The sequence below is a fragment of the Bos indicus x Bos taurus genome, chromosome 16, assembly GCF_003369695.1.
Source record: "Bos indicus x Bos taurus breed Angus x Brahman F1 hybrid chromosome 16, Bos_hybrid_MaternalHap_v2.0, whole genome shotgun sequence".
Classification (NCBI taxonomy): domain Eukaryota; kingdom Metazoa; phylum Chordata; class Mammalia; order Artiodactyla; family Bovidae; genus Bos; species Bos indicus x Bos taurus.
Window position 1 is genome coordinate 42,929,334 of NC_040091.1, and position 22,066 is coordinate 42,951,399.

General features: G+C 38.7%; 2 protein-coding genes across 7 annotated transcripts in view; one reads left to right on the plus strand and one right to left on the minus strand.

The window, feature by feature from the left end:
- The window catches only part of NMNAT1 (nicotinamide nucleotide adenylyltransferase 1), a 30,375-nt gene extending 24,865 nt beyond the window's left edge, over window positions 1–5,510 (minus strand). For 3 of the 6 annotated variants that reach the window (XM_027564955.1, XM_027564957.1, XM_027564951.1), the window contains exons 1-2: window positions 5,053–5,146; window positions 4,257–4,385 (exon numbers count right to left, since the gene is read on the minus strand). The gene's annotated coding sequence lies outside the window, so the exon portion shown is untranslated. Of the gene's footprint in view, window positions 1–4,256; window positions 4,386–4,841; window positions 5,147–5,488 lie in introns of those variants that run through there. The other 3 variants (XM_027564956.1, XM_027564953.1, XM_027564952.1) reach the window with 3 other exon arrangements.
- On the plus strand, window positions 5,145–14,710 carry LZIC (leucine zipper and CTNNBIP1 domain containing). Its single transcript, XM_027564959.1, has 8 exons — window positions 5,145–5,232; window positions 5,850–6,008; window positions 9,144–9,252; window positions 10,791–10,926; window positions 11,250–11,348; window positions 12,636–12,731; window positions 13,029–13,110; window positions 14,308–14,710. The coding sequence occupies exons 3-8, from the start codon at window positions 9,152–9,154 to the stop codon at window positions 14,364–14,366; spliced, it is 573 nt and encodes a 190-aa protein (XP_027420760.1). The 5' UTR covers window positions 5,145–5,232; window positions 5,850–6,008; window positions 9,144–9,151; the 3' UTR covers window positions 14,367–14,710.
- Window positions 14,711–22,066: the final 7,356 nt, after the last annotated feature.

Sequence of the window (22,066 nt, forward strand, 5' to 3'; positions counted from 1 at the left end):
TTCTGAACTATCTTGCCACCGGGCTTCCCTGATAGCTCAGTTAGTAAAGAATCCACCTCCAATGTGGGAGACCTGGGTTCTATCCCTGGGTTGGGAAGATCCCCTGGGGAAGGGAACCCACTCCCAGTCCATGGGGTCGCAAAGAGTTGGACATGACTGAGAAACTTTCACTTTCACTTTTCCGACCCCCAAATCTGATCTACTTGAAGATCTGAGCTGATGACAACTCCAGCCCTTCCAGTTGCTAAAGTCAAGTACCTCAAATCATCCTAAATGCACTGCTTTTCTTCTCCTCATACCCCATTAGGAAATCTCAATGACTCCATCGTCAAAGTACATTCAGAATCCAGCCATTTTTCTCTAGCTGAAAATATTTAACTGACTCTTTCTAAATATAAGAGACTGTTTCTTAAGACCAAGGCTGCTTAATACTTTTGTGTCTTAAAATTATGCAACTTTCTGAACCTAACTCCAGAAAATGAAGTTCTATTTCTTAATTGATAAGCATTAAAGCAGCACTTTAATCCACAACCTACAAAACTGAATCTTCACTTGCTTTTCTCTTTAGTTCCTTTTATTATTATAATTATATTTTAAAATCTATCTACATGAAAAGTGGAAGTGTTACTCGCTCAGTCGTGTCCGACTCTTTGCGACCCCATGGACTATAGCCCGTCAGGCTTCTCTGTTCGTGGAATTCTCCAGACAAGAATACTGGGGTGGGTTGCTTTTCCCTTCTCCAGGGGATGGATCTTCCTGACCCAGGGATCGAACCTACGTCTCCTGCATTGCAGGCAGATTCTTTAGGGCTTCCCTGACAGCTCAGACGGTAAAAGAATCTACATGAATATATATACATTTTTTAATTGGAGTGTAATGGCTTTACAATGTTGTGTTAGTTTCTGCTGTACAACAAAGTGAATCAGCTACACGTATACATTTTCTGCTTCCTCTTGAGCGTCCCTCCCACCTCCAGCAACTCACCCTTCTAGGTCGCCACAGAGACCTCGGCTGAGCTCCCTGTGCTCTACAGCTGCTTTCTGCTGGGCTCTATTTTACACACGGCAGTGTATATAGGTCAGTGCAACTCTCCCAACTCATCCCACCCTCCCCTTCCTCACCTCACATCCAATGTCTGTTCTCTGCGTCTGCATCTCTATTCCTGCCCTGTAAATAGGTTCATCTATACCATTTTTCTAGATTACGTATCTATGCATTAACATATATTTGTTTTTCTCTTTTTGACTTACTTCACTCTGTATGACAGACTCTAAGTCCATCCACAGCTCTACAAATGACCGAATTCATTCCTTTTTGAATTTTTATTTGCTTTTATGGTTTTATCATTTCCTCCAAAACCAAATCTCATTTTACCAGACTTAAATTCATTAAACAACATTTATTTGATGTTACTCATATCTTATGAAATATAAATTATGCTCTTCCCAATGCAGGCGAAAATCACACAGTTTTAAAACTGCCTTTTTTTTTGAGCCCCTCATACTTTAAACAGCCACTAGCAGCAGTACTCTCTCACAATTTATTTTAACAGTGCTTCATTTGGGACCTGGGCTTCTCAGGTAGCACACTGGTAAAGAATCCATCTGCCAATGTGGGGGATGCAGAAGACACTGATTCAATCCCTGGGTCAGGAAGATCCCCTATTGGAGGAAATGGGGAGTATTCTTGTCTGGAGAATGCCATGGACAGAGGAGCCTGTTGGGCCACAGACCATGGGGTCACAAAGAGTCGGACATGCACATCGCACATGTGGGACCTGGGATTCAGGGGTATAATGTCTCTGAAGCAAAATGTTGGGTATGTGCACCTAGAAGCAACTTTCTGGGAGAATGTTAGAGGAAGTTTCAGAAAATAAAACATTAAGCATCACACTCATTAAATTTACTATAGGAAAAAAAAAATTTGATGTTTGATACCTACTACACTCCATTTAAAATTTAAAGAAACTGAAATTTAAAGTTAGTCTTCCCACTACTTTTTTCACAGTTGTTAAGCCCTGACAGTGAAAACTTTCTAAATACTAATTGAATTGAATGGAATACTGAATTTCTAAATGCTCAGCTAATCTGAAACCTTGGCTATATTTAATGTACCATTAGTCTTTATATTCTACTTACTGTAAAATAAAGATATGTAAAAATGGGATTCCTAATTACATATGTCATAGTTAAAACATTTCATGGGGGAAAACATCAAAAAATTCCATGAAGAATTCTCTTCCTTTTTCTACTTTCCTATAATTTTTAAAAGTTAATATGGAACTATTGGGGACTTTCCTGGTTGTCCAGTGGTTAAGAATCCACTTGCCAAAGCAGGAGACACGGGTTTGAGAAGTCTGACACGGTCTGCTCTGGGAAGATTCCACATTCCTCAGGGCAGCTAAGCCTGTGTACCACAGCTACTGAAGCCAATTGCCCCAAAGCCCATGCTCTGCAGCAAAAGAAGCCACTGCAATGAGAAGCCTGCACATTACAATGACAAGTAGCCCGTGCTAGCCACACTAGAGAAAGTCCACATGCAGCAATGCAGACCCATTGCAGACAAATGTATCTATATATTTATCTCCAATTATGCTTATGTAATGATGGTGATAAATATATCAGTAACATCCATTGAGTTCTTCCTGTGTACCAAGCAAGATACTAAGCAGAGACATCACTTTGATGACAAAGGTCCATATAGTCAAAGCTATGATTTTTTCAGTAGTCCTGTATGGATGTGAGAGTTGGACCATAAAGAAGTCTGAGCACTGTAGAAATGACACTTTCAAACTGGTGTTGGAGAAGATTCTTGAGAGTCCCTTGGACAAGGAGATCAAATCGGTCAATCCTAAAGGAAATCAACCCTGAATATTCATTGGAAGGACTGATGCTGAAGCTGAAGCTCCAGTACTTTGGCCTCCTGATGTAAAGAGCCGATTCATTGGAAAAGACCCTGATGCTGGGAAATATCGAGGGCAAGAGGAGAAGAGGGTGACAGAGGATGAGATGGCTGGATGGCATCACTGCCTCTATGGACATGAGTTTGAACAAACTCAGGGAGATAGGGATGGACAGAGAAGCCTGTTATGCTGCAGTTCAAGGGATCGCAATGAGTCGGACTGAGTTAGTGACTGAACAACAACAACAATAATGTGATACTTATAACATTCCAATGAAGGAGGTACTATTATTATCCCCTCTTTTTGGGGGTGGGGGGGAGGAGGCATGTGGGATCTTAGTTCCCTGACCAGGGATCAAACACATGCCCCCTGCAGTACAAGTGTAGTCTTAACCACTGGACCACCAGGGAAGTCCCCTATCATCTCTTTTTTAGCAGATGAGGAAACTGAAGCTGAAAGAGGCTGATCAACTTGCTCAAGATCTCACAGTTTGTGTAACAACCTTGACTCTGAAAGTTCATACTCGTAACCACTACACAGACTTACAATGGTACATTATCTACTGGCAGACATTTAAAAGAGGCCCATGTGTTCAGAGTGCCTTTGGCTCATGGTACTTCTTGTTAGCCACTTAAGTTTCATCTGACCCTGCATTTTCCTTACCTAGCTGGAGAGCTCTCTGGACTCTCATCCCAAGTCCAGGTTGAAGTGTCCTAAACTCCTCCAGCTGCCAGGTAGTATTTATCTGGTTTTCCAGTTATGACTCCCAGTTCTGAGGTTACATTCCCTAATGCTCTCTCCTGTGACGACCTACTTAACGTTCATTCCTTTTTCCAATTTCTTCTCCTCTCTCCCCAACCTCCCTCCAGGCTTGGATTCTATTTTTGTTTGAGAAGTGGATCCTAAACCAATTTCTCTTGCCTATGCACTAGAAATACTTTTTCATTACCCACTAACTCTAAACAAGAGCCCAAAGTACGTAAGAAAACTCTCAACACAGAGCCTCTAAATCAGATTAAGTCACCATGAAAAAGCAGGCAAATATTAATACAATGCACATATGGAGAGGCCTTTCCTTCACTGCTTCTAAAATTACACACACTAAAACCAACACAAATGCCTAAATAGAACACCTCATTATCATCATCAAAATTAGGGCACAAACACAGGGAGATGTTTATTCAGCAACATCTTCAAATGGTAAAAGGCGTATATTTCCCAATTTTGTTTTCTGTGGCACTGACCCTAATTATTTGCCACTGGGAGATCCATATTACCCCAAAACGTTGACACTTCCACCCATATTCACATATCAAAAATTAGAGCTAATTTTATGAATATAACACACACTTACTTTTACAACGGAAGTTCTGTGAATCCAAACCGTTTCGCAAAGTAGGCTATTGGAACCATTCCAACTTGTGTGTCAACAGTCTTCTCTAAGTTGAACTTGGAACAGTGGTTTCACATACAAACTGTAACCCTGGAAAGACAACTTACTGTGATAAGTAAGAAATTCTATGATCGGACAGATAATTCATTTTGGTGGAGTTCTATGATAATCTTGGAAGTTTATCCTGAGTGATAGAAACAGAATTATTTTTAAAGACAAAATAGGAGAAACAATTTCTCCGTAAACCTTGATGTTGTCCTGTGGACTAATAACTTCAAGGATATGGGCTGCGAACATCTGAAGACGGTTTTCACTTAATTTCTGAGTAACTTTTAAGAATGGTGCCAACAGCTAGTAGTCTTCTCAAATAGAATATCAAACCGCTACCAGGAAGGTGGATCTAGTCCTTTACAGATTTGGAAGGCAGTTCAGAAAAAAGAGAAGCGCCCCCCGCCTCGCTTCCACCAAGCCCAAGAAGCTTCTAGAAAAGAATTTTGTTTTTTTCAGAGTTAAGTCACCTTTTCCAAAGGCCAAAGGGAAATTTACCGAGGGTTTTGGTTCCACGGAGAGAAGCTGAAAAAATGAAGGGGTAAGACTCCTTGTCCCAAACTTGAAAGTGACCTCGCTTCAGGGACAGTTGTATTTGACCCTCAAAGAGCCTAACATCTTGGACTCGTCTGTGCTATCGGCTTTAAAAAGGAATCCTGGGCTGCCTCGGCCAGAGACGGATTCTCAGGGGCTCCATGTACGGACTTACCACGGCCTCACCACGTCCTCAGGGCAGAGCGGCCCGAATCCTCCAGGAGACGCTCCGCAGCCCGAACGCCAATGAGGGTAACACCCGCGGCCGCACCCACATTGGCTCCGGGAAGCCGGAAGTACGTGCGTCTGACTGAAGTGCTCCTCCTGCAAGCGTCCGCCGAGCTGGGCCCCTCAGGTAGGCGGGGCCCCTGGCTCCTAACTCTGGAACCTTCGGGTAGGCGGAGGTGGAGAGGGGGCCTCGAGGGCCTTAAGGAGGTAGTTTAATTTCTGGTCTGGGAAGAGCGGAAGAGTTTTGGGGACAGCGGATTCCCGGCGACCTCTGGTGGCAAACGGGCCTAGTCGAGCCCGCCGCCGCAGGACCCAAATGTGGGAGCTTTAAGTTCCCCGGTGGGAAGTGGGATTTGGGGCTGTGACCGGAGCTGCTCCCTTACCGCGTCCGAATGCTTGAGGTCCGGACGCTGCTCATTTCCAGCCGGGAAAACTTGCGCGACCACCTTTACTGTTTCCGTGCTTCTGGGTTTGACATCTTCCATCTAGGCAGGTCCGGGTGCGGGGTTCTCCACTATCACCCACGTCGATTTCAGAAAAGCCTGAGAACGACTGCCGGAGACACAGTCGAAAGAAAATGGGTTTCTCCCCCTTCTCCAACCCCCTACCGCCCATTTGAAGTCTTCCTCGAAGGAGAGATAGTGTTATATTCTCTGGCTGCCTAAGAGGAGTTTTCGGGACTGCTTTAGGCCACGTTTATATATAGTAAATAAAACCACTCGTTAATCGTTTCCTTTTCCCTAGACAACTCCACCCCTAGGTGGTTTGAACTTTGAGCCTGTTTAGTCCTGATGAGAAGTTTCGCTTTCCTCAAGTTTAAGACACTTGGAACTTCAAGAATTGGAGGTTTATGCCATTTGAGACCGGTCAGCACTGAGCAGAGTTAAGAGTACTAACAGACAGGTGAGCGTGAATGAATACCTTCCTCTCCAGATTAATTTTTGACAGTAATTTTGCAGTTTTGGTAAAAGGTGCACCACCTTTATTGAATACTAGGTGGTGCCCGCGAGTTAATCTTTCTGAGCTAAATCTCAAATAATGTAGCATCAGGGTAGGGTTTTTAAAGAGTTTGTATCTTCCCTGAAATTGTTTTAAAATACCCTTACCTCCTTAAAATATGTCGTGCCTTTATACAGTTCATTCAGTTATTGACTATCTAGTCTGTATTAAGTGCTAAAGAGTCTAAGAAAGGAATCAGATTCAATTTTCTGCTCTCAGTTTACAGTCTGGAGAGGAAAACAGACAAACCACAAACTATAACGAAATCACATATAATTCAAATCAGATATAGTGCTTAATAGAGACTAAGATGTAGAATGCAGTGGATAAAGCAGTCAATTCTCATTATTCGTTTATTTATCCAGTACTTTCTGTCTGCCCAGCATTGTGCTAGGTGGTGGTGTGTAAAGAAAATGTAAACCCCTATTCTCAAATAACTCACAATCTAAAGACTGGGAGGGAACCAAGGAAGGCAGTATGGAGAAGGTGAAATTTGACCTTGAAGAATGAATGACTTGGCCTTGATAAGTAGGGGAAAAAAAATACAAGCTCAAAAGAGAAAGATGAAAGTGGATGATATGCTTTGAATCAGCAAGTAGTCCAGTGTGGTTAAACTGTAGGAAATTAAGCCTGAAAAGACACTTTATTTTACATTAGGTTTCCCTTGACTTACACTGAAAAATTCAACAGATTTAAAATAAAATTTCAATGTGTATTTCCAGGAGAAATTATACATGAAACATAGTTATAGTAAATTACTTTTTGGCTAACCTATTATACATGAACTAAGCTATAATAAATTATAATAAATAATTTCTGGCTATAAATAAATTCTGGCTATAATGTAGCTCATTTATGTTTATTATTCATGATTGTAGATGATTTAAGCCAATTTTTTTTAAATACAGTAAAAAAAATATAAAAGATGCAGTAGTAAGTTTAGATTTTCACTGATTGCATCCTATTTTGAATATCATATAAGGAATCTCCTTCATTAAAGTTCCGCATGTGGAATCACTTGGAAATGATTATGTGTAGGAAAATTTTAAATGCTTTCAAAAGTTACCCTGAAAGAAAGAAAGTGAAAGTTGCTCAGTCATGTCCAACTCCTTTCGACCCCATGGACTATACAGTCCATGGAATCCTCCTGGCCAGAATACTGGAGTGGGTAGCTGTTCCCTTCTCCAGTGGATCTTCCCAAGGATTGATTCTTTACCAGCTGAGTCACCAGGGAAGCAAAAAATTTACCCTAGGATTTAAGTTTTGATGAATATGCCTAATATTAATGTTTCCTAAAAGGAATGTGAGAGTAATTTCTGTAAATGGAAAAACTCAAACACTATAAATGTTAAAGTAAATGCATACAATATCAATACACCAAATCAGGAGCTTTTCTGTTCCTTAGCAATAATCAGAAATTGTAATAACAGGGACTTCCTTGGTGGTCCAGTGGCTAAGACTCTGCACTCACAATGCAGAGGCCCTGAGTTCAATCCCTGCTTAGGGAACTAGATCTCACAGGCTGCAACTAAGATCTCACATGCTGCAACAAAGACCTGGCACAGCCAAATAAATAAATATTTAGAAAAGAGAAATTGTAATAACAAAACCACTATTTCCAATATTAACAAAAATACAAAATATCTAAGCACAGCCAGTGTTCAAAGCCTTTGTGAGTAACACTTTTTTTTTTTTTTTAAACTAAAGACCATGAAAGAAAGCCTAGGTAATTGGAGAGAGATATTGCATAATTGAAAGATTCAAATTTCAAGGATTCAGGTTTTATCCATATTAATTTTAATGTAACTCCTGTCAAAATTTCAATTGAATTTTGGGAACTAGTTGTCAAGCTGATTCTTAAATTTATTTAGAAGAGAAAATGTACAAGAACAGCCAAGAATTTGGAGGAAAAAACCCAAAATAATAAAAGTAACTCCTTATCAGTCATCTGTGTACACCAACTTTAAAGTTGTAATAAATAAAATAGCAAAGTAATGCCTTAGGACCAGAATATTGTCAACGAAACAGTCTGTTTCTATTGAGTCTCAAAGGTAGCATAAATAAATACCAGTAAAACAGTTTTGGGGCAGTTAGTTATCCATTTGAAAGAAAATTAAAGATCCCTATTTCACAGCACTAACAAAAAAAAAAACTGGGTGCTTAAAGAACTCAATGTAAAAAAAAATCTATAAAAGTCTTAGAATACAAAATAGTATATTTTTTGGAATTCCTGGTGGCCCAGTACTTAGGACTCAGTGCTTTCACTGCCAGGGCTCAGGTTCAATCCCGGGTTGAAGAACTAAGATCTTGCAAGCTCTGTGGCACAGAACCCTCTGCCCCTCCCCCCAAAAAACAAAATAGTATATATTTGAAAATCTTGTATGGTTAGAGCCTGCTTTCATGGGACACAAAACTAAGAAGACATAGAGAAGATAGGTTTGGCCATTAAAAATAATAATTTACCATAACAAAAAATACCATAAGTAAAATTTAGAATCAGGAGATAAGAGATATTTGCAACATAAAAACAGACTTTATATCCATATTATATGAATCAATAAGAGAAAGATAATCCCATAGAAAAATGGGCACATTTCCAGAGAAGAAATTCATATCAAAAGTTGTTCATGCCTACAAGTCATTAGGTAAATGTACACAAAGGTCAACAAGATAACACTAGGAGAATTCTGAGTCCTGGAGTGTACTTACTAAGAATGAAAAAGGATGTTAAAATGAATCTTGTGGAGCAGAGTCATACCTGATCTGTTTCCTTATGAAGCTGTATTTTAATCTATCAAATTTGTTTAGTAAGATAGATCAATAGTTAAAACTTCTAATTAATTTGTGAAGTCAATTAAGACTGCCAGACATTTTTGTGGGGGTGTTACTACTGTATGAATTTAAACTTTTATGTTTCTTTGCACAGCTATCTTCCCCACACCTGTAGCTCAGAAAGAGTATAATCTAGTTTAAATTGCACTGCTATATTGAATCATTTCAAATAACCAGTACTGCATGTGGGTTTATTGTTCTCCTTAGAGATTAAAATGGCTTCCAGAGGAAAGACAGAGACAAGCAAATTAAAGCAGAATTTAGAAGAACAGTTGGATAGACTAATGCAGCAATTACAAGACCTGGAGGAATGCAGGTAATAGTATAATTGTATACTGCTATGCTGTAAAATGGCATTTTTTTTACAGTTAGATTATAAGCTCTGTGTGTGCAGTCCTATGTGTGATTCTGGTTTCCCCTGTAATGTTCTTCACAGTGCTTTGTCTGCTGGACAACTAAACTCAGTATAGGTTTTAGAGTTAAAGAGCCTGGGATATTAAAGTCTTTAGCTTAATTACAAAGTGAGTGCGAACTTGGGCAAAATGCTTAACCACCTTGAGTTTCCATTTCCCCAAGTGTGAAATGGAAATAACAGCACCCATCTTGTCTTCAGTATTTAAAAAAGCCCTGCCTTGTATCAAACTGAAAAAGTATTACTTGAACTTTCTGGTGTGTGTTTTCACCATTAACTGCTCAAAGGTCTAAGACTGCTCATTGCCTTTTTAACAACCTTGAAGATTGTTGTAAACATCACAGATGAAGAGACTGACTTAATGCTTGGCCCAAAGCAGGCACTTGATATATAGGAGCTCTTTTTCTAGTAAATGTTTATTAAATGGCTTGTTTGGACTACCCAGATGGCAAGTACTGCATTGTTGTTGTATTTCAAAGTACATAAAATTTTACCCACCATTAATGTTTTGATGGCTATGAAGGGGCAGGTGGGCTAGAGAACAGTTGTGCTGGTGGTGGTGATGGTGGGTGAGTTTCCTCACCCAGAAAAATCTTCAGCTAGCCTTTTCCCTGATAGGGGATCACAGAGTAGGTAATGAAACTCCCTCAGAACCTGTATGGAAATGATGTTCTCTGGCTCTCCGACAGCAGGAGATCAAACCAGTCAATCCTAAGGGAGATCAACCCTGAATATTTACTGGAAGGACTGATGCTGTAGCTGAAGCTCTAATACTTTGGTCACCTGATGGGAAGAGCTGACTCATTGGAAGAGACCCTGATGTTGAGAAAGATTAAGAGTGGGAGGAGAAGGAGGAAGCAGAGGGTGAGATGATTGGATGGTATCACCAACTCAATAGCTATGAGTTTGAGCAAACTCTGGGAGATGGTGAAGTACAGGGAAGCCTGGCGTGCTGCAGTCCATGGGGTTGCAAAGAGTTGGACATGAGTTAGCGACTGAACAATGATAATGATAACTATTTATTAAATACCTATTTTATACCAAGAACTTTTCATATTTCATTTAATACAAGGAAGATACTATCATCTGCAGCTTATAAATAAAATGAGACTTGGCTAGTTAAATATCTTGCCTAAGGTTATACCATTGATTCAGAGACTGCCTAAAAGGAAGTTCTGTAGTTTGTTAAGCATGCCTCACTTTGGTAAAAAAAAAAACAAAAAAAACAAGGTTATCAGTGTTTCGGGATAATGCCCAAAGTAGTATCTGAACACATCCATTAGATGTATTTTTGATATATTTCCTTTCAGCCTTTTTTCCACCAACATATTTTTTGTATATATATATATATGTATTTGAAACCTTGGTGTATAAATACTGATATTTTTTTTCTCTTCTCTTGAAACTCTATATTTTTTGGTCTTATGTCCACTATACTTCAGAGAGGAACTTGATACAGATGAATATGAAGAAACCAAAAAAGAAACTCTGGAGCAACTAAGTGAATTTAATGATTCACTGAAGAAAATTATGTCTGGAAATATGACTTTGGTCGACGAACTAAGTGGAATGCAACTGGTAAGCATAATTTACTTACATTGGTGACACAATTTGTTGTGGTTTTTTTCTCAGTAAGTATATTTAAAATATTAATAGAAAATATACCCTGTTGAGGGCTTAACTTCTGGAGGAATGTCTACTGATGGATAAAACAGCATTTGCTTCCGGATCTTCATCTAGTTATTTATTTTACTCTGGTGACTTGCATGGAAATAGCAAATGGAAATTAAAGTTGTAACAGTATTTGATGAACAAAGAAGACTTATTAGAAGACCTATCAATCAAATATTGTAATACTTGATTTGTTGAACTTTTTTTTTTTAACCTTCTTGTATTTCTAGGCTATCCAGGCAGCTATCAGCCAGGCCTTTAAAACCCCAGAGGTCATCAGGTTATTTGCAAAGAAACAACCAGGTCAGCTTCGGACAAGGTTAGCAGAGGTAAAGTTTCTTTCAGTTGATCTAATCACTTTGTGTATTTCTTTTCTCAGCCCAAGAATTTGCTCAGTGTGATATTCTGAAGTTTAAAACTTGGTCAGTTGAAAATGTACAATAGCAAGAGTGAACCCTAATGTAAAGTATAGCCTGTGGGTGATTATGACGTGTCAGTGTTTGTTCATCAGTTGGAACAAATATACACTCTGGTAGGGGATGTTTATAATGGGGCGACCGTGCATGAGTGGGGGAGGCAAGGATGTATGAGGAATCTCTGTACCTTTTTGCTCAATTAACTGTGAACCTAAAACCGCTCTAAAAAGTAGTCTTATTTTTAAAAATTGGTCAGTTGATTTTAGAGCCACACCCACAGTTTCCTGACAAAATCAATCCTTTATTGATAACAAATATAGAGGTTTAAACAGCATATGGCAGTTGAAATTGCTACTGACTGCTTCTACTAAGACGCCACATTTAAAGTTTTACTACTTAGTTCTGGAACTCTGAATTGAAATCCCATCTAGCATTCATTAGTAGCACCAGTGCTTATGTGTGTGTGGCCTTCCCTATCTAAGAAATTCAAACATCTTTATAAACCTGATACTTGAGGAAGTCTGTTTATAGACATGAATATAATTAAGACGTTAATAAGTTATATGCAACCATTGGTAATTTAATAGCATAGTGATTAAAAGCATGGACTTGGGACAGATCAGCTGAATTTGTACCCCTGCTCTATTATGGACATACGTGATGTTGGCGGAGTTGTTTTCTTCGGTCTCTTTTGTTGTTTCCCCATTTGTAAAAAGGCAGTAATGATACCTCTTCTGGTTGTTATGAGGTTTAAATGGAGTAATGTGTGTATGTGCACTATTACTAATACAGTGTGTCTATGTACATAGAATAGTACCAAGGCATAGTACATGCTGTCCATGTCTCTGGTGGTAGAGGTGATATTTAATCAAAGCTCAAGGGGATCTGTAACCACTTGTCTCTTTCAGGCCTGTAGACCACACTTGGTCTTAGAGGATAGCTCCTCTTTAAAGGAAGCTGTTGACCTACTAATTCCTTAGTAGAGTTTGTAACTAAGACCATGGTGATGATTAGTACCAATATATATTAGAACTGTATGAGAACATTCCTATCATGTTTACCTTGAATTGTTTCTATAGTTTTTTATAATATTAATCAGTAAAGGATCTTTTCTTAAAGAAGTAGATCTGAAAAGCTTGATTTTATGCAAAGAATGTTTTTTAACTTAAATACCATATGCTTCACATTCATCTGTTACAGATGGATAGAGATCTCATGGTAGGAAAGCTGGCAAGAGACCTGTATACTCAACAGAAAGTGGAGATACTTACAGCTCTCAGGAAACTTGGAGAGAAGGTATCTGTATTTAATTGAATATATTAGGTATAAGGAAAAAGTGGGAAGTGTTTGGTATAGAACCCCCACCCCCGCTGGTTTCTTGGCTTGGGGGATCTTAGTTCCTGGGGCTAGAACCTGTGCCCCCTGCAGTGGAAGCATGGAGTCTTTAACCACTGGACCGCCAGGGAAGTCCCTAGTATATAGCTTCTTGATCTGTAATTTAGTTTGTGGTCCTATGACATTCTTAACAGTGGTTCCTAGAACCACTTGTTAACATCTGAACTCAGTCCTTTGGGCTTTGTTTTTTTTGTTTAGCTGACTGCAGATGATGAGAACTTCTTGTCAGCAAACGCAGGTGCTATTCTCAGCCAATTTGAGAAAGTCTCTACAGACCTTGGTGAGTACTCTTGTATTTCTTTTTTTTTTTTTTTTTAATTTTATTTTTAAACTTTACATAATTGCATTAGTTTTGCCAAATATCAAAATGAATCCGCCACAGGTATACATGTGTTCCCCATCCTGAGCCCTCGTCCCTCCTCCCTCCCTATACCATCCCTCTGGGTCGTCCCAGTGCACTAGCCCCAAGCATCCAGTATCGTGCATCGAACCTGGACTGGCATCTCGTTTCATACATGATATTTTACATGTTTCAATGCCATTCTCCCAAATCTTCCCACCCTCTCCCTCTCCCACAGAGTCCATAAGACTGTTCTATACATCAGTGTCTCTTTTGCTGTCTCGTACACAGGGTTGTTGTTACCATCTTTCTAAATTCCATATATATGCGTTAGTATACTGTATTTATGTTTTTCCTTCTGGCTTACTTCACTCTGTATAATAGGCTCCAGTTTCATCCACCTCATTAGAACTGATTCAAATGTATTCTTTTTAATGGCTGAGTAATACTCCATTGTGTATATGTACCATAGCTTTCTTATCCATTCATTGGCTGATGGACATCTAGGTTGCTTCCATGTCCTAGCTATTATAAACAGTGCTGCAGTGAACATTGGGGTACACGTGTCTCTTTCCCTTCTGGTTTCCTCAGTGTGTATGCCCAGCAGTGGGATTGCTGGATCATAAGGCAGTTCTATTTCCAGTTTTTTAAGGAATCTCCACACTGTTCTCCATACTCTTGTATTTCTGAAAGCTGGACGTGAATTATTGCTTCAGATTGACAGATGGTGTGGGTGAGATAAAATGATGGTCTTTTCTTGAGTTAGCAGCGAAACCAGAATTATTTTCTCTATAAACCTCTTTTAATGGGTTTATTTCCCAATACTTTAAAAATAATCAAGTTAGTATAGCCTAATGTTTTAAAAACCTTTGTCAGCTAAATGTAAATATAAAAGTAAATTAAGATTTTACATGTTCTATTTCATACCTGAATTAAAGATTGCCTGTGTAGCTGAGTTGTTTGTGCAAGGGAAGGGAATTGGGATGGCAGTAGGAAGGTTTAGGGATAATGCACCAATAATAGAAGCTCATTTTATTTCCTATTTTAGTATCAATGTGATAGGTTTTCCTTTCTTTACCTGGAACTGTAAATGCATCTGAAATGACATCTTTGTTTATTATGTGTCTTTCTCCTTAGGCTCTGGCGACAAAGTTCTTGCTCTGGCAAGTTTTGAGGTTGAAAAAACGAAAAAATGATATGGTGTGAAAGCTTGGGACATTGATCACATTCTTATTGTAAATGGTATTTTTCTTCTGGGGAGTTAGAGTTATGGCAGAGAAGTCAAGAGATTCATGAAATGTATTCATAACCTAAGAAAAGGTGACAGAAAAACGTACTCACTGCTTTTGTTTATGCCCTTCGTCATTGTGCTTTGTGTAGGGATACGTGCTTCAGTCATTCTGGCCTTGTTGGGATGGAAGGCCTCATGGACCTTGTTCATTACAGTTTGTCTGTTTAAGAGAAAACAGTGTCTCTGCCTGTTTTATTAAACCTCCCTGTTCTTAAGTGCTAATAGTAAATGAAAAGATGTGAAGTGACAGTTCTTTCCTGCTCATAATTTATCCCCACTTGTTGGAGTAAATAATGTAGCAACATCAATAGACCTCATATATGTTCATAGCATTTTAGAGTTCTATGTGATCTTAGAAATCATTTTCATTTTACATACAAGGAAAATGAGGCTCAGAAAGAGCAAGTGACTTGTTCGAAGTCTTATTGACAGAGCTGGGGATAAGACTTGGGTGTCCTGTCAGTGTAATGTCCATTGAGTTTTATTTGTTTATTTTGTGCTGCTTTTAAAAAATAATTAAGACATATTTGTACAAGTCTATGTTTATGAAAATTCAGTGTCCCAATAAGTTGTCACTGAGGGACCATTCTCCAGCCTGTAAGCTCTCGGTATGAATGGTGCCCATTGTGTCTCTGAGTTTTGAGCTCGGAACAATGGGAGCCCTGTTGCGAGTCTCCTGAGGTGACTTAACCTCCTGCGTTGTTTCACTAGGGAAGCAATTGGAAATGGCAGCTCAAGGCCCTCCCTGTGTGTGACCTCTTTGCTGAAACCCAGAGGGTGGTGACCGTAAACTACTATTTACTCTTCAGTTTTTGGAGAAACACAGAATAAGTTCCAAGGAGTAGCCAGTTTCCCTGAGTGTTTAGTCTCTCTGCACACTCAAATATGTAGATTTTCACATATGTATGTATGTCAGCTTGTTTCCCAGGCTCTGGCCACTTTATATTCTTACATGTTTTTCTCAGTATTCTTTTTCTTTTAAAAATTAAAAACATTCTTAAAATGTTTAAAGCTTCTTGTATACTATAAAATCTCCTAGGTGCTCTGCCAACTGGACAAATTAGGGGAACTCAGCTATATTAATGCCTTATTTGGAAATTGTAATGAGTAATTTTTTATGTATTGGTTTATGATGATCCAAAACTCATTAAATTGTGACAAACTAAGGAAAAGCAGATTACCTGCTATTTGTTTAGGGCTTTGTGGTCAGTCATCATTATTTCATTATTCTGTGTGTTCTTTTTAACCGAATTGAAATTTACATGACATAAAATTCACCATTTTAAAGTGTACAGTTCAGTACACTCACAGTGCTGTGTGGTGATCACCATTATCTAGTCAAAAACATTTTCATCACCCCCAAGGGAGCCCCCATCCTTACTAAGCAGTCACTCGCTCCTCTAGCAATCACTCATCCACTTTCTATCTCTGAATTTACCTATTCTGGACATTTGGTATAAATGGTGGTATATAGTATGGGACCTTTTGTGTCTGGCCTCTTTCACTGAGCATACTATTTTTGAGGTTAATCCACATTGTAGCATGTATCAGTGCTTCATTCATTTTTAATGGCTGAAAATACTCCCTTGCATGGGTACCACATTGTGTTTATCCATTTATCTCTTGATGGACATTTGGTTTTTTTCTACTTTTTGGCTATTGTGAATAGTGCTGCTGCTAGCTCAGGTGGTAAAGAATCTGCCTGCAGTACAGGAGACCTGGGTTCGATTCCTGGGTCAGGAAAATCCCCTGGAGAAGGAAATGGCAACCCACTCCAATATTCTTGCCTGGAGAATCCCATGGACAGAGGAGCCTGGCAGGTTACAGTCTGTGAGGTTGCAAGAGTTGGACACAACTTAGCAACTAAACTACCACTACTCTGAACTTTAATGCATAAGTATTTGTTTAAATACCTACTTTCACTTCTTTTGGGTATGTACCTAGGAACAGAATTGCTCTTTTGGGTGTTTTGGGTTTTTTTTTTTAATTCATAGTAATATTTTCCCTTCCCTTTCAGTAGTAGTAGGACAAGGAAAATTGGAAGTATTTTATATTTGAAAGGGGCCTCAATGAATCTGGAGTCCTTAAACTTGGGGTTTCCCTTAAACTTTCTGTAAGACTAACCTAAATGAAACATTTTGCCATTTATCACAATAATGTATTCATTTTGTAAGTAATGACTACTACTCAATTTAAAATTAATCTTCCTTTCAGAGTGGCCAGGTTTGCAGTGCCTAGCAAGACACTGTCAGTCAGGGCCATGTGACCTTTGGTAGGTTACTTAATCTTTTTGAGCCTAATTTTTCTCTTCAGTTGAGTGGGAGCTACCCACTATATAGGATTACTGTGCATTGCCCTCTCTTTGTTAATATAGAAAGATGTTTTACATTGGAGCTAATCTACCACTTAACAGTTTTTTCAAGAGCCATATGATATATTTTGTTTCACAAATTTGGTATCAGTTTAGAGTAATTTGAAAAGTGAATACTTTGAAAAGTCTCTATAACTGTAGTTATTAAATGACTTGTAAACTATGTTTATATTCATATTTTGCTGTATTTAATCTTCTGGTTTTTTAGACCTCTTGGGAGGTCTTAGACTGCAATAACTAATGCTAGGGTGGCTGTTTGACATCTTTGGGTCAAACTAATACTTTAATGAAAAGAATACCTGCATTTGTCAAAAAACTGGGGTTGCCACTAAATTCCAGAGATCAAGTGTCCAACCTGGCTGTTTAAGGAAATATAATTTGAAACAATTTCTGTTTCAATGTTTTGCTTTTTTTTAAACCTGGTGAGTGGTAAGTTAGGTATTCTAGGTGGGTGGTAGAAGAAGAAATCAAGCAGTAGAATGAGTTGTCCCCAGGAACGAGTTGGAGTTGGAACAGATGGGTTTTTAACTTTGGTTGTTAGGCCTTTTATTGAAGACACTCAGCCAAAGAACGATCATCTTAGGCAAAATAAAAGACTGAGCAAATCTACCATTAGAAGAGTGTCTTATTACAGTGAATGGTAGATAGTTTGAAAGTATTACAGCAAAAATAAACCTGGACCATTTTGCCTGGAGCTTTTCAACCACTTTCCCGTCCATTTTTTTCTTATTCTAGTCATTACCAAGACCAAAAAACACTCTTTCCTTCTCAAAATGTTTTTCAGACATTAATATGTAAATTTAAACTGTCAGCATTCCCACAGACCCCCATGAACAAGCTGTAATTGCTTCCAGTCTGTGTGGCCTTAGAATTAAACTAGGGAAACTAGTATTTAGTATTTTCATTAAGTTGGAAAAAGGAGATTAGAAATACAGCTCTACTAGGTATGGCCTTTTGACACCCTCACTCTCTTTTTGAAAGCCCCTCTCCCTGTTCACACTAACAGCAAAGCGGAGAGACTGAGCTGCTGAAGGGACCTGAAATACAAGGGGTTAGTGGCGTTCTTGAGAGTTCACACTGGAAATTCCATGCTGTTCCAGGCAGAGGGACCACTGGAGAGGTTTGAGGCTATCAGTTTGTAGCTTCCTAATGCTTGGTTGTTTTCCTCTGAGAACATCAGATTCCTTGCAGCCTCAGACAATGGACTACAATTAAAAATAAACAAATAAAAATATTTTCTATAAAGGAGGTTAAGGAGAGCCACTGGTTTTCTTTTGGATTAAAAAAGAAGATAATGCTAGTAAGAGTTCTTATTAAGATTATGCATCAGTCACAGGTCCTCTGCCCCAAATGCTGGCAACTGTGACCATGAACTTCTGAAGCCTTCCCAGAAGAACCTCTGATTGTGTGTTTCTGTCATAATTTCATTACATGGTTTAAAAGTTTGTAATCTTAATTGTCTGTTTACTCTAAAATGTCTTAGTAGTTCAAGTACTGTTTTTTTTTTTTTGTTACTGCTAAATTGTCATATATATACATGGGACTTTTCTTTCTTATAAGAAAGAGTTCAATGATTCCCCCTCCCCCCCCCACCCCATTTTTGGCTTGTGTGGAAACTAGATTCTTTAGGCCTGGCCTTATTCCCACAGTATTCATAAACCAGGCCAGGTTGAAAACTGAGGCAGTGACCCTTGATGATAATCAAAGAGATAAGTGGTTTAGGTAAAAGCAGATATTTGGCCTGGATTAGACTATATGTGATTGCCTTAATCCCATGGTTGGTTGACCATGTTTTTAGAAAATGTGGTGGGGTTGTTTTGTTTTTTTTTTTTCATCTTTTAAAAAGATTTTTTTTTTTTCTGGCTGCCCCACTCAGCATGCAGGCTCTTAGTTCCCCAAACAGTGGTTGAACCCATGCCCCCTGCAGTAGATATGCAGAGTCCTAACCACTGGAGTGCCCAGGAATTCCCTTAATTTTTTTTTTAAACTTTGTTAACACCTCAAATTTTACACCAAGTTTATTCTAGGTCTTGGTAAATTATACCTTAGATTTGATTTATAAAGCTCTGAGCTTATAAATCAATTATACTTCAGTAAAAATAAATAAATTTTTAAAAGATAGAAGAACTGTAAGAAGCAGTAAGTCTGGCATCCTATGTCAGTGCTTGGAAGAGAGCCACCCACCAATCAGGAGAGTTCACTTTAAACTCATGGAAGCAAGAAATAAACTTCCATTGTGTTTGAACCACCAAAACAAACAAAAGCCTCTGAGCTTTTTCTCATTTATTTAAATATTTTTGTTTCATAGTTACCCAGGAGATGAGCATTTGTAATTTTGGAGCAAACAGACAGAATCTCAGTCCCTTAACCTCAGCTTTGTGGCATTTCTTTTCATTCTGCCTTCCAGAAGTGTGCATTGTTTATTCCTCTGCAAGAAAATATGAGCAAGTAAGAGTACATGGCAGATAGAACCTAAATCTGCTTTCCACTCTCAGGAAAGAAAACGTAGACTCTTGTCTCTAACCTGTGCGCTTGGGGTGGAGATGAGGGATGTGAGTGTATACTCGTGTGTGCCTGCCTCCAGGGAGCCTGACTGCTCCCACAGTGCTGGCTCAGATGACCCGCCCATGGTGCTGCTCTTGCCAGAGAGGGTGGTTGATTATGCGAGGCTAATTTTGTTACAAAGTACTGGACAGATTGTGGATACTAGGCCCTTTTGGTCTGAAAAACCCAAAATATACTTTTTCCTGGTGAGGATTAGGTTTTGAAAGTGAAGAGAATGTGTTCTAGAGAAATCTTAACAATAATCCCTATGTGGAAGCCAGGATAGATTCTTCTGTCTGCTCCCTCTTCTGATTGTGATGTCGTCTATTCTTCATCAGACATTTATTGAGTGCTGATACATGACAGGCATTACCTAACTCTTTTTTGTTAAATTTTCTAAAATGCATATTGGATAGAGTCTTTAAAAAACAATAAGACTCTTAAGTGTTTATATGGTAACAGAGGTTTAGATGTCAGACTGTATCACCAAGAGATTGATTTTATAATGATAAAATCGTGTTTTAAATATACCTAAACCTCCACCCAATCTGTTACTCTATCTTAGTTAGGTGGGTGCTTAGAATCATTATTTCAGATGTATATTCACATATTGTAAGGAGGATTACGCTTGGAAGTATTTCTAATCTGTACAATTTGAACTAAATGATCTCTTTCATCTATATTTACCTCATTTTAAAATCTATCTTGTAGGGAGTTCAGTGGTTTTCTAGTGACTTTAACTGCTGTCGGCCTGGGTTCAGTCCCTGGTGAGGGAATTAAGATCCTGCAAGCTGCTCAGAGAGGCAAAAAACTAAAATTATAAAATCAAATCATTAAAATTATATCGCATTAAAATACAGTTGACCCTTGAACAATGTGGGGGTTGGGAGTGCCCACTCTCTGCACAGTTGAAAATCCATGTATAACTTGACAGTCAGCCCTTGGTAACCATGGTTCCGCATCCATGCATTCAGCCAACCACAGATTGTGTAGTACTGTACTATGTACTTAGTAAAAGAAATCTGGGTATAAGTTGACCCACACAGTTCAAACCCATGTTGTTCAAAGGTTACGTTGTTTTGGAGAATATTGAATGGAGAGAAAGCGAGAATACTCCTATAGAAGAGGAAAAAATATCTTTCCTCTACTTTTTTGTGTTCTTGACTGGTACCCCTATAACAAAGGCAGATTAACAGGAGAAAAGCATACAGATTTATTTCCTGTAAGTGTTATGTGACATGGGAGCCTTCATAAGGAAATGGAAGACCTAGAGAAACCATTAAACCTGAGTGTTTTCATGCTAGATTTGATGACGAGTGAAAAGTCTTTGGAAAATGTGATAGAACAAAGGTGAGCTAAGTGTAATAAACTGAGAGAAACAGCCAGATCTGTTTGTTCCAGTTCTTCTGTGTCTCGTCTTCGAAGGTAAGGATGCTCCTTCCTTCAGGTGTTGGGTAGGGTACATCTCATATGAGGGTTTTGTGACCTGCTTCATGGGAAGGTCAAAAGTACTATTCATGCCATTTCTCAAGTTCCTTCAGCTTAAAATATTCAGTGTGCCAAGGTGCCATATCGTGGGATGGTGTGTCCTCTGAACCCTGTCACTGCATTTCTAGTCCTAATTGTGCCACTCTTTCATATTTAACTTTGGCCCCAGTTTGTTAAGTCACTTCTATATATTCATGTAGATATTTTGTGAAGGATGGTTATTAAATATTTAAATTGCTTTGAAGCTACAGTATAAGGAACTGTGTGAAATTAATGCCATTTTCATTAAAATTATATAAAATATTTAAATATACATTTTAAGAATACTAAGTAAAAAGAAGGTGTGTGTTTGCTTTGGGGCTTCCCTGGTGGCTTAGATGGTAAAGAATCTGCCTCTAATGCAGGTGACCAGGGTTTGATCCCTGGGTCGGGAAGATCCCCTGGAGAAGGGAATGGCTACCCATGCCAGTATTTTTGCCTGGAGAATCCCATAGACAGAGGAACCTGGTGGACTACAGTTCATGTGTGTTTGATTTGACTAAGGGAAGCTTGTATCCGTATCTAGATATTTGAAGTAGTAGGAAATTAAAATCATAAATTTTAGGAGTAAATAGGAGTAAATTTGGAGTAAATTTAGGGGTAAATTTGGAGTAAATTTTGTGGGCAAAGCCTACAATTCTGTTTCTCCTGTCTTCCTTTTCCTGGATGTGAGGCAAATCACCTTTTCTGTTAAATTTCCTTTAATGATATAATTTGTGCTAAAGAGATCTTGTAATAACCCAAGACATCCTAGTGAAAGGTTGTTACTGGATTTGTGGGAATTTGTGTGTTAATATGATAGTCTGTCTCAGTAGGGTGTCATTAGCAGCAGAAATGGAAGGCAAATTACAACCATCCCCTTTATCTTTTCCAGACACTGCAGCCCCTTCAGCATGCTGTTTCTATATATCTTCTTTGAAAAGAAATTAAGTGGAAATTGCCTGCTCAGAGTTGCTTTAAAAAGTCACGCATGTCACCTGTATGCTAGCTTGAGGATTCCTGCCTCCTCTTCCCTATGAGCATGTCTGCTCTATTCTAAGAAAGCTTTTTTCACTTATTAGTAAAAAATAAGCGTCCTTTTCTGTCCTGTCTGTAGTTAGCCACCAATTAGTAAAGATGAGCAGAAACACTCCCATGGTGAGCACTGTGCTAGGGGCATAGAA